A 12,769-nucleotide genomic window follows, 5' to 3' on the forward strand; every position below is an offset into this window, starting at 1 on the left:
ATGCAGAGAAAATCAGCAGTTAGATGGTTTTAAACTTTCTGAGCGTGCTCAAGGGCACACAGTGACAGCATTCCGGGTGTATCATTTCCATGCCGAGCTTGGGGAGCTATAATGTGGTTAGCCTGTATTATTTATCTACTATTTATCCCAATTTCAAACCTGATGAAAAGCTAGTCCTTTCACATCACAGAATGAAACCTTCCTAAAAAAACCCACTCAAGATCTACAATAGCTCCTTCCTTTCATCTTCTCAAATCATAATTAAAAAAAATATCCCTGAAAACAAAAATTACCCTGTGGTTTCTTTACAGAATTGTACCTAGGGGAATATATTGGGGAGGGAAGGATTGCTAAGCTGAACACTGTTCTAGCAAAAGCCTCTCTTTTATCTTTCTCAATAATATTTAACATTTTTGTGCATCAGTACCTTAAAAGCCAGTTTTATAACTCTCATATTTCATACTGATAGTACTAGTCTTTTCTCATTGCCTTTTTCTTGGCATCTGGTAGGTTACCTGATTGTGGTGTTCTAGGAGAATCTAAACCAAGACAAGCATACCTCAGATACACAGAGCAAATTACATTCTCTGGATAAATCAAATTTCTCCAAGAGCTGCTGTTTGGGGTTTACACTTATTTGTCATATGGACATGCAAATCTTCTGTCTTTTACACTGAAAACTGCCAGCAGAGGCTTGACAATACAACAAAATCTTGCTATTTCATGGTATGTTAGCTGCTGAGGATATTATGATGATGAACTTCTTTGAAAAGCTGGAAATATTTTTCTGGGTTAATTTTCAGTCAGATGAGTAAACTAATCCAACTCCATCATATACTGCACAACAGTTGCAGGGCAGGGAGCTGCAGCCACAGACTATGAGGCTTCCTGGGTACCTGCATGGTCTTTGCTGGCCTTGGGACTTTGAGTCCTTTATCAACTGACACTGACCCCACAGTGGTTAACACAAGCAAAAAGACCCCAGTTAAGTATTTCAGGACTGCACTGCAGCTGGTTGTGTGTTGAAACAGTTTGTCCATCAAGGATTGTTAAATGGATCAAAGGATGCACCTTGTCACTAAGTATGGGTAGAAAATTGAGGTATCAAGTAATTAGGGAAATTACCAAGTGAGGACTTCAGGTAAAGTCCTTCTGGAATCCCTGTTTCCCTCCCTTTTACCAGTTTCTCTGAAATAGTACTTTCAAAAACAGACTAGAAAAATGTGAAAAAAAATTTAATGATGACTTACAAATATACAATACTTACATTTTTAAGAGTTACAAAAACAGCATACAGTAGAAACCAAAAGCTTCCTCCAACATTTGAAGGAACGTTTCCAAGTTATTTATTTACAAAGAAAAATTACAGTCACTTTTCATAGTGTCACATGTTTACATATAAGCACTTCTCAGTTGAAAAATCTTGCAGCTTACCCAGAGGCAGTTTTTGCAGTCTGAGCTCTACACCCATCTATCAGATCAAAGATTCTATCAGCCCATTAAGTTGATGTGACACAGCATTTTTACAATTCAAGCCTTTAGTTTGAAACTAAGCACAACCCATATGGCCAAAATGATGCAAAGTTGCTGAGATTTCACCTGGTGTATTACATATTGCACATGGTTTGCTAAAATGGCACAGGCTACCTTTTTTAATTAGCTTGGTGATGTCTGTTTAGAAAAAGGTGATCCAATTGCCTTAGGGTATTTCCAGTTCTTCCTGAAATGAATTTAAAAGAATATAACATGGTCTTTGCAGGGCACTTTTTTGCATAATGGAACTTTTATATTAAATTCTTCCTTCTCTATGTACAATTCTTACCTTAGGTAAGACAAACTGAGCACACTTTCCAAAGGTTGTTCATTTCCATTAGTTTTCCAATGTTGGATGTTTCCTAGATTGTACTTTATTTAACCCAAAATTTTAAAAATTTCTTCTACCAAACATTAGAGCAAACATTAGTATTTCTCAATCTGTGTGTACTTGAGAGTCTTATAGATTAGAATACTTGCAATAATACATCCAGTCTGTTTTTGACACCTTCATTATGTGTGTATACCAATACTCCCATGATTTTCAGGTCATATCATTTCAATGTGTGAACTCAGAATTTCATCTAGCTGAATGTAGTTTAGGACTACACATTTATAACTGATTGTTTTTAATTAAAACTAAGTACCTCCAGAGTATTAGTTATGGTTCAGGTTGAGGTCTTTACATGTAGGAAAACAGAAAAAGCTTGCCATCAATAACTGTGAACAGAGTTTAGAAAAGGTCTTCTGGCATTACAATATTTCCCTACCAAAAGCTTACTCCACAGACAAAACAAACGTCATGCATCTTTACAGAATGCCTGTGTTCTGGATTTTCTTCGTGCAAGAGCTTCTTGTTTTTTCCTTTCAATCTCTTCTTGAGAACATTTTCTATTTTTCTGTTCTACCGTAGATGCTGTAAATAATAAAAAAAACCCAAAAACAAACATGTATTAGGAGTGTCAGGTTTGTTCAATATGTATTTTAACTCAGCCATTTTCAGTGTCTGAAGATCTATGGCAGGAGCACACTATTTTGACATACCGAGCGCCCAAGTTAAAAATGGCTCATCTCTCCTGTCCCCAAGGCAGGAAGGGGGCGAGATGCATGACCTTTGTAGTGCTACTGATTACTACCTCCCAATGAATGCACTGGGATGCACACATTTGCTTCAAGGATATTTTACTTGGGTGCCCTTCAAGTGAACCTTATGACATCAGGAGTCAACATAGGAGATGGTGATGGGTTAAGAAAATTAAGGCTATCAGAGTGAAAAGGGCTCTACAATTTAGTGAGTTAGGCAGAGATATGGACATGGGGATGGTATAGGCACAGGGGTCAGATACAGTACAGGTGTCACACAAATAAAACAAGATAGGTTGGAAAAAGGTCAAAAGTAGCAATAAAAATTGGCAAAGGAGACAAGAAGATGATAGCTAAGCATAGCCTTTTATATGGTGTGTTACAGAACTATAAATTCCCATACTATAACATCCTGACCTCACTGGAACCAACAGGAACACTCCTTGCACATACCGATAATTTTACCATTTCTACACACCAATTTCCAATTAATGTATTTTTAATAAGTATTCAAACTGAATAAATAGAAACAAAGGCTATATTTACTTCTCACAAGAAAATGTCCATGGAAAAATTAAATAAAAATTTTTGAAAGGACCACTTAATATCCATTTTTTGGTTAATGTCCTTTCCCTCAAAATTTAAGATGAAGAAAGTTATGGTTTATATGTAAAGAAAACCTATGCTATTTTCTTTCATTCCTTTACTCTATAGAACATTTAATAAAATAACTAGTTGTTATCTCTCCTTTTCCTTCCCCATTTTAATCTAAAATTGCTACTTTCCATTTATATGCTTCTCTGCTGGGGAAGAAACAGATAAAATACCCACTCTTCAACAATTAATTGTTTTGTTGCTTTTGCAACAGCGGTTCTTGAAAACGGGAGGTTAATATAGGACACTCTTAAAGTCATGTTTTATCAGAATGAATATTGATTAAAACTTTGCCAAACTGTGAGATCAAGTAAAAATAAGACTGACTGGCACTTGACTGGTTCATTTCCCCAGCAAGTAATACTGAGCATGGAATATCACTGACTCTTGGTCACCTGGCAATAAGGAAGTGCCTGACCTCTCCTGTGGATGAAAAGGCATCTTAGTGTTTAGACTGATAGATAACACAAGAGTATTTCACTAGCAGTTTCAGCCACAGAGCAAACAACAATACAGGCTGAGCTCTGAGAAGTGTCAAGTGATTTGAGGTTCCAAATTCCAGGTGTGCAGTAATATAAAGAAACTGGCACTCCACATCATCTGCTGTCTTCTTCCCCTGTCCCATCATTAAGTAAGGTTTTACTATGCATCAAAGTAACAGTATTTTTAAGTAATAAGTTAAGAAAACAGCATGCTGACTGCTGCATCAGCCTACACTTGATCCTAGGGAACCTGAGTGTCTATGAAGAGAGGCTGTGAGATATTTAGAGAAGTGGAATGCAAACAGGTGTCCTGAACTACAGGAATTCAAAATAAGCATCAGGACAGTTTTACTTTTGAGAAAATAACCTCCAGATTCTCCTTAGAACATCTAACACCTTAACTGAATGGATGAATATTGAAGCCTATTTTAAGTTGCAGTACAGTACAAATTTCTCTGACATTCTGACTACAGTAAGGAAACACACAGTAACAGTCTAACAGTGATACAATAAAGACAAATACCTGAAGAAGACTGTGCAAAAGACTCTGAAAGGTGCCTCTTGAAAGGTGATTTCTTATTGTCAAGCTTGCTGTGCAAAGTCACATTCATCTCATTCTTGCTTCCTTCCAAACCCTGCAGAGTAATTCCAATGCCAGAATGATTCCCTGGATTTTCAGACCCTATATGAAGACCACCCTGAGAACTGTTAATCTTTCGGAACTTAAACTTTGAAGGCACAAGTGAAGTTTTGTTACCAGAGCTGCTACTTGGAATCTTTCCCACATTAGACAAGATATGTGAGCTGTCGAGTTCTTTTCTACTAAAAATATTTACTGCATTAACAGGACTTACTTCAGAACCTGTCTCTCCTGCTGGCACAGAATTTGACCTGTACCATTTCCCTGAAACAGTCTTGGCAGCATCTTCAGAAGCATCTTGACGACAGTTTTTAAGCAGTGCGTATTTACACTCCACAGAAGGACCCGAGATCGCAGCCTGAGGATTTGAGACGTTCTTAGAGTTCACTACATGACCTGCTGTGGCCAGCCCATGCACTATCTTTGATGAATTCCTACTGGAATCCTTCAGTGAGAAATCCTCCTGTTTTGCATTTGTTTTTTCTGTCAAGAAGAGATCAGGTAGTCTTTGTTTAGATGCTGGGAAGCTGTTACCAGCATTTGATATGGGATTAATACTGGCTCCTTGAATAGTTTTAGTTTTTTCATTTCCTTGTTTAACATCCTGGCTCTGAGTTTGCTTTTCTATATCATCACACACCTGATATAACAATTCATCATCCTCATAGTTTGCATCCCAAAGACTATTTGATCCACAAATACCTAATATCTCATCAGAGGATTTTGGTTCATTCCAGTCCTCAAATGACAGAGGGTATTTCTTTGGTATTTCATCTTGATTTGAGTGACCTGTATCAGCTTGGTTATCCACTTTGGTTAGATCATTAGGTTTCATGTTGGTAGAAACACTGGATGACTGACAGGAAATAGTAGGAGTGTTATTTCCAGGTTTTTCTGCTGGCTGTCTATGAGGATTAGATCTTGAAGGAAAAAGAGGAAGAGCATCGCTTTTAGGCTCAGTAGATTCATTTCCACGCTTGATTTCAGATTGCACTGAAACAGGAATATGGCTCAAATCACTGTTTTGGGTACTCTTCCAAACAGATTTGATTTTATCTGGCTTAACATCACATTTGCCATGCAAGGCCTTGGTCTCTGCCCTTGAGTTTTCTGTCTTGCACAGTTTTTGTAAAGATAGTGATTTTACAACATTTTGTGAGCTTTTACTAGCATGTTTCAAAGGTGAATATTGCAAACTGTTAGATTTGTTTACAGTCCCCAAAAGAGTTACTGAGTTGCCACTACTTCTTTGCCTTGTTCCACTAGCATCACTGAAATTGTGCACAAGTGGATTTGCAGGAATTTGTGGTGGTTCTTCAGTACTTATCAATTCAGGATTTTGGGTTATCTGCATCACAAAAGAATCATCTGCCAAAAGATCTGTATCCCAGTCATCAAAGTCATCATTAACTACTCCAGCAAGCTTAGTAGAGGCCATCAATTGTGTCTTCAAATTAGGAGGATTTTTTTTTGTCAGGGTGTCAGTAGCAGGTTTTGGTAAAACCTGGTCAACACTTCCTATGGCAATCAGAGTATCCTTTTGATATGCCTCTGAACTACCATGCTGCGTCTCTTCGACTTTCTCAGGAAGGTTCTCCTCTTCCAAGGTACTTTTAATTTTATGAAAACTATTATTTAGAGAAATATCTGACAGCTCTTGGCTCAACTGTCCGCTGAATTTCTGGGTAGAGGAGTCAAAAAGAGCGTGAAGGGCTACTTCAGCCTCCAGGTCTACAGACTTTTGACTGCTGGATTGACAGGGCTCTGCCACAGGGATGCCAGTGCTCTGTCCAACTGGTTTCAGGGACACAGCAGTATCTACTTCAGAACCTTCACCAAGAACTGATTTCTGTTTTTTCATATTTACTTCATCTTTAGAATTACTTGAAGACTCTGAGTTGGTCTCAATTATGCTATGACCAAGCTTTTCCTGTTCCTGAACAGCATCCAACTCTACTAGATTTTTATCAAACTCCTTAGCCAATTTCATGAGTTCCTCTTCGGGATTTTTTGTCTTAGGATATCTGGATTAAAAAGAAAATACAGAAAATAAAGTTATTTTCTAATATTTATATTTCTCAGTATTACTACTCAGAAAGCTTAGCCAAGTTCAGTTACATGACCCTATGAGCTGTTCATTCTCTGGTTTAACAGCTACAAAGGTATGACTAAATCCCACTGCTTCCAATATGCAGTCAACATCTACCCCCTCCAAGAAGACATAACAAGCGCACAGTTAAAAGCATTCTATATGCTAATGTACAATTATATGTTTCACTATACACAGAAGACCACATAGCCTTTTTCATGAAAACCCAGATATGATAGGCAAGAAGGAACTGTAACTTACCTTGTACAACTTAACTTGGTCCTAGCTCGCCCTTTTACTACCACAGGTGTACAGGGAATAGCATCCTCACCAATCCATGTTCCTATGAGGGAGCCTTCATTACAGGCTGCTTTTTCATCCTGAATAATTAAGATGTATAATGCTCAGAAATTTGGCTTCAGATAAAGACTCGACTAGACACGCATCTTACATGAGTTAAAAGTTGCTAAACTAAATAAACAGTATGAAACCTGTAGAAAGCCACAGATAAGGGCAAAAACAAGTTAGGTGAGATTACTGCAAAACTGGCCACTGACAGTCGTATCACTTTAATTATATCAATTTAAAGCAGGAACTTCAATTAAAATAACTGAATTACACTTTGGCATACAAATCTAGTAGTCTGCTCCAGGTTTATACACATTCATGTTAGAAGCTGTGCTCTAGTTTACTTCAGTATACTACTAAGGAGCTGCTTGAGAGGCCAGCAGTACAAACAGATTAGAGACCTTGAAATAAATTACACTCTGTATGCTTACAGAATAAAATTCTGACTTCTTCCACTACAACTAATTTAGAAAAAGAGCCTTTAAATAGAATTAAGTGACCTTTAGAAACTAAATGGAATTGTTTCAGAGCTTCAAAGTTCAGGCTTGAATTTGAATTCTGAAATGAAAGCGATATAATACTGTGATGAATTGTTTAGAGGGGAAAAGCAATAGGATGTAGCAAATTACTGCATGTAAGCCAGCAAAAATAATTTGAACTTTACTAACTACTAGGGTAGTTTTAAATAGATTCTCTTAGTCTTTGTAAATTTAAGGTTTTTTTTAAAATTTGTTTTTGTTTAAAAAAATAAAAACAAACAGCAGAATACATTTATGGCAGAACTGTAACTATTTGAAAGGTAGGCAGTGGCATTCCTTATCAATGATTTTCCAATTCTTTCAGTATAGTTTCTCACAAATATGCTAAACAGTAAATATATTTTAAACAGCCACATCAAAAAAGCAGGCATGTTTTGCAAGCTAAATACTACAAATTTTAGGAATCACACGTTTTCCTCTTGCACTTAAAATCCAACAGCACTTTTGTTTTGACTTTCTAAGCGTGGACGTCAGGTTGACAGCAAGAGGGAAAGGGCAGAGATATTGGGGTAAAGAGGAAAATTATTTAGAGTATTGAAGCAAGGTTACTATGTTTACTTTATTGCAAAATATCTCTCATCTGGGTCTTGTTCTTGTAAATCAGCAGTCAATCAAGACTGTTCAAAATGCTTAAAAACAAGTAAATCCAGTATGTGAAGAAACTCTTACCTTCTAACAAATGAGTAATTAAGGATAAATAAATAGTATTCCTAAGACAAAAAGCTGTAACTTGTATTCTGAAAGCAAACCCTTTTAAACTGGAGCTGCTGCAAATTTCTTCATGTATCCTTTACTACAGCATCTGTGACTCACACAACAATCAGTCAACGCCGTGCTTACCATTTTAAATTCAATGCAGTTCTATAAACCAGTTTTCTACATGCCCAACTGTTACCACGACACTACTGTAACTAAAACCAAGGCTAAGGCTGAAGCACTATTCTCTTTGATTACTGCACATGCAAAGCATTGTTTTAGAAAATTATGATTACCTGGGGAGCAATACGATTAACAATTTCCGAAATTTCTACTGCGCATCTACTGGTAGACTGCTTGGTTTTTCCATTGCCTATGAAAACAAACAAACTTCTTAAAAAATTTGAAATCTATTCAATTTATGAAGTACAGTACATCTCAAGTAATTCAAATAAACCTGTAAACATTGAAGCTTGATTCAATACTATATTGAAGAACTTATAGGTTTTTAATGAAAATAAAATCAAACAACCATTATAAGTGAAAGCAACCTTTTTCCAATAAATCTTTTATAACTTTTACTTCACTCCCACTCCATGTCTCAAACGGGTGTCCTGAAGTCTGGATTTTGGTATTACCTAGTCTGTGTGCAATTGGTGAATGAGAATCCCAAAAGATTTCTTGCTGTGTCTCAGTGTCATTAACAGGAGAGCTGAAAGTAGGTATTCGGGATTTCCTACTCAACGATCTCTTTGGTGTCTTATGTAAACATGGCTCTGTGTGAAAAGAAAGAACATCTTTATTGAAAAACAACAAATAAAAGGCAAAAATCACTTAGAACACAGAACAGGTCAAGACAAAAGAAGATGCTTTAGGAACATCAAGAATAAAAATCAAGTTCACACTGACCAGGATTCCTTTACTCACAAAAGGAAAACTGTTCATAATTAGACATTAAATATAGGACAGGACTCCTAGTTTTTCCAATTACATCACCACAGAGATAACAGAACATTACATCATCCTGACACCTTCACCCCCAGCATCTGATTGTAAAGATGTCAATTCTTACACCTGAGAGGAATATATTGACTTAATCTTACATTAAGAGAAGAATTATGTATACCTCTAAGAAAGAATATTTTGTATTCTCACTTGCCTTGTGTCTTTCACCCAGACTCTGAGTTGAACTACTATTTTAATGGGCCTCCAAACTTCTCTGGGTCATAACTTACATTTGTCTGTATTTCCTCCCCTGGGCCTTCCCAGCTAGGACTATTAAAAGCAGGAATTTAGCTATTCAAAACCTGCTTGCAGCTGCCTTTGATCAGTAAGTGAACTAAACACCCTATGTGAAACTCTGCTAGTCACCCCTGCCATTGCTGCAGATGTGAAAGCCTACAGAAATAATTTTAAAGATGCTATTACTATACAGGGAGAAATATCTTATAAGATGTTTTGCCCTGAAGTGCATAGCATGGCCAGGTTTTATCCTCTCCTTGGTTAGTTCCAGTATTTGCTAAGGGAATCACAGAATGGGTAAAGTTGGAAAGGACCATAGTGATCACCTTATCCAACCTCTCTGCTGAAGCAGGGTCATCCCAGAGCACATACTACAGGATTGGGCCCAGATGGTTCAGGAATATCTCCAGTGAGGGAAACTCCACACCCTCTCTGGGCAACCTGTTCCAGTGCAGTCACTGCAGAGTAAAGTTCTTCCTCACGTTCAGGTGGAACTTCCTGTCCATCACTTTCTGCCTGTTTCTTGTGCTACTGCTCAGCACCACTGAGCCGAGCCTGGTCCACCCTCTTTGCACCCTCCCTTTAGATATTTATACACGATGCTGTGCCCTCTGTTTTCTCTTCTCAAGGCTAAACAGGACCAACTCCCTCACTCTTTCCTTGTAAAGACATTCTCCAAGCCACTAACCAACTTTGTAGCTTTCTGATGGACCTGTTCCAGGAGCTCCATGCCTCTCTTGTTCTGAGCAGCCCAGAACCGGTCAGAATATTCCAGAGGTGGCCTCACCAGGGCTGAACAGAGGGGCAGGCACACCTGCCTCGGCCTCCTGGCAACGCTCTTCTTAACGCACGCCAGGGCACCATTGTCCCGCCTGGCCCCCGGGGCAGGCTGGCTCAACAAGCTCTTGACAGCAACAGCCCCTTCTCGGGGCGAGCGGAGATTTACACCGCACCAACCCCTCCTCACGGCTCGGCCGCGCCTCCCACCGCCTTCCAGAGGTAGCGGGCAGGGCCGGGGCCCCCAGGGGCCGCTCCCGCCGTACCTGCAGCGCGGGGAGAACACGCCGCCTCCCCGGCGGGCAGGCCCCGGCCCGCGCCGCCTTCCACCGCCCCCTCCTCCGCGGGGAGCTCCGCCCGCCGCCGGGTGAGCTGCTCCTCGCCGCCGCTGCGCCTCCTCAGGGCGGCGGGCCTGAGGGACAGCCCCCTCCGCCGGCTACCGGGCATGGCGGCCGCTGCGGCGGCACCTCAGCGGTCCCGCCACCGGCAGCGCCGCCATTTTGCCGGGCAGCTCGCGAGACCGCCGCCTATTGGCCGCCGCCGCGCCTCCTCGAGCGGCCATTGGCCCCGCGCTGCGAGGCCGGGCGGGCAGGAGGACGCGGCGGAGGACTGCGGGCCGGGCCCGCCCCGCCCCGCCCCGCCCCGCCCCGCCCCGCCCCGCCCCGCCCCGCCCCGCCCCGCCCCGCCCCGCCCCGCCGGCCGTGAGGCGCCGCCGGGTCCTCCCGCTCCGCACCGCCGGTTCCTCCCGCCCGGCGCTGCCGCCGCCGCCGCTGGGGTGGTGGAACCCTGCTGCCCCCACATCTGGGGGAAGGGAAAGCTTAGCCGTGGGCAGAGGGGCTGGATGTGCCCTCCTGCGGACGGTTGCCGTTGGCTTGGCCCGAATTGCCTCGGATCTACCATTAGCAAATTCTGGGGTGACACCTAGGTGGGTGGGAATGTTGTTCTGCTGTAGGGCAGGAAGGCTCTGCAGAGGGATCTCGGACAGACTGGATTGATGGGCTCAAGAGTATGAGGTTCAACAAGGCCCAGTTCTTGAAAGTGGGGTTCTACACTTTTTTTTCTGTACTTTGGCCAGTGCAGCCCCGTTCAGTGGTACAAGTTGGGGGATAAGGGGCTGGAAATCGGTTCCAGCAAAAGGGCCTGGGGGTGTTGGCCACCAGCAGCTGGGCATGAGCCAGCACGTGGCCCAGGTGGCCAAGAAGGCCTGTGGCGTCCTGGTCTGTATCAGCAATAGTGTGGCCAGCAGGACCAGGGAAGAATTCTTCCCCAGTACTTGGCACTGATGAAGCTGTGCCTCAACTGCTGTGTTCCAGTTCTGGACCCTCCCAGTTCAGGAAGGACATGGAGGTGCTGGAGCAAGTCCAGAGCAGGGCAATGAAATGGTGAAGGGTGTAGGAAACAATTCTTACAAGGAACAGCTGATGGAGCTGGAGGTGTTCAGCCTGGAGAAGAGGATGGTCAGGGGTGACTTTACTCTCTACAACTCCCTGAAAGGAGATTGACGCCAAGTGGGGGTCACTCTCTTCTCCCAAACAAGCAGCAGCAAGATGAGAAGAAATTGCATGAAGAAGAAAATGCATGAGAAGAGGAAGAAATTGCATGAAGCTGCACCAGAGGAGGTTTAGGTTGGACATCAGGAGGAATTTCTTCACAGGAAGAGTGATTCTGCATTAGAATGGGCTGCCCAGGGATTCACAGTCCCTGTAGATTTTTAAGGAAAGTCTGGTTGTGGCACTTAGTGCCGTGGTCTAGTTGACGTGTTGGTCATAGTTTGAACTCGATCTCAGAGGAGTTTTCCAATCTGATTGAGTCTGTGATTCTGTGAAACACAGCAGGCATAAACCATTTCATTCCAGTGAGGCAGTTCGTGCTGGTGAAGCGATGCTTACAGAAGCTAAATTTGGTAGATAAGAAGTTAACATGGGGTTCCTGGTGGACTGTGATATTACATGGTTATTGTAAGCAATATAAATGCAAACATATGTGCATATAACAATGTGGATATTTCCTCCCTGAGCCTCTGAAAATAAATGTACAAATATATCTGTTGAGCATATAGGGTCAAGGAGTGAACTACTCTGTACTTGTCTTTTGCTTGGTTTTCGTTTAATTGATTCGGAGTACTTTGGGATCATATTTAATTTGTAACATGTAAGAAGTGGGTTTCAGGCTTGGATCAGGAGTAAAAAGTTTTGAAGTCACTAAAAATTGATTCCCTGAGCCATGAAACCTTTTCTTTCCACCTGAGGCCTCAGGCGAACAATATGTTTCTTCACTTCTCCATTCTCGTGAATGTAATTAAAGCCAATAGAAGACTTCTTAACAAGGAAAAAAACCAAACAAACTAGGTACTATGTATTAAAACAGAGAAACTGTATTATATAAGTAGCAAATTTGTATAAAGAGCAGAAAGTTGTGACATTTGAATAGTTAACTTGTTTACGCCAGACCTGTAAAATATAAAGCAGAGTTTAAAATATAAAGGGGACTGAAAAAGTGGGTCAAGAATTAGGCTTCAAAATCCATCATAGACATCTGGATGTTGCTACTGGTACGTGTAATCATACCAGTGTGGGTAGATCTGTACACCAGCACAAAGTGTGGCAAAGCTATCTATGCATGATAATCTTGATTGCTTTATAGTTTTGCATTATAGTAATTAAAGTATAGGTTTGCAATATAGTAA

At 41.1% G+C, this 12,769-nt stretch overlaps 1 protein-coding gene across 2 annotated transcripts; it reads right to left on the bottom strand.

The window, feature by feature from the left end:
* Positions 1 to 1,220: 1,220 nt before the first annotated feature.
* ETAA1 (ETAA1 activator of ATR kinase) lies at positions 1,221 to 10,562 on the bottom strand. 2 transcript variants are annotated; one of them, XM_014254733.2, is made up of 7 exons: positions 10,350 to 10,562; positions 8,703 to 8,840; positions 8,361 to 8,437; positions 6,743 to 6,861; positions 4,607 to 6,416; positions 4,276 to 4,387; positions 1,221 to 2,449 (listed from the first exon to the last, which is right to left on the bottom strand). In XM_014254733.2, exons 1-7 carry the CDS (start codon positions 10,528 to 10,530, stop codon positions 2,334 to 2,336), a joined length of 2,553 nt encoding a protein of 850 aa, XP_014110208.2. In that variant the 5' UTR covers positions 10,531 to 10,562; the 3' UTR covers positions 1,221 to 2,333. The 2 variants fall into 2 exon arrangements, with proteins under 2 accessions (XP_014110208.2, XP_014110207.2); XM_014254732.2 differs by having other exon boundaries at positions 4,276 to 6,416.
* Between the last annotated feature and the right edge of the window lie 2,207 nt (positions 10,563 to 12,769).

This window comes from Pseudopodoces humilis, chromosome 3 (genome assembly GCF_049639895.1).
Source record: "Pseudopodoces humilis isolate 2021_Gansu_Grassland_sample_001 chromosome 3, ASM4963989v1, whole genome shotgun sequence".
Classification (NCBI taxonomy): domain Eukaryota; kingdom Metazoa; phylum Chordata; class Aves; order Passeriformes; family Paridae; genus Pseudopodoces; species Pseudopodoces humilis.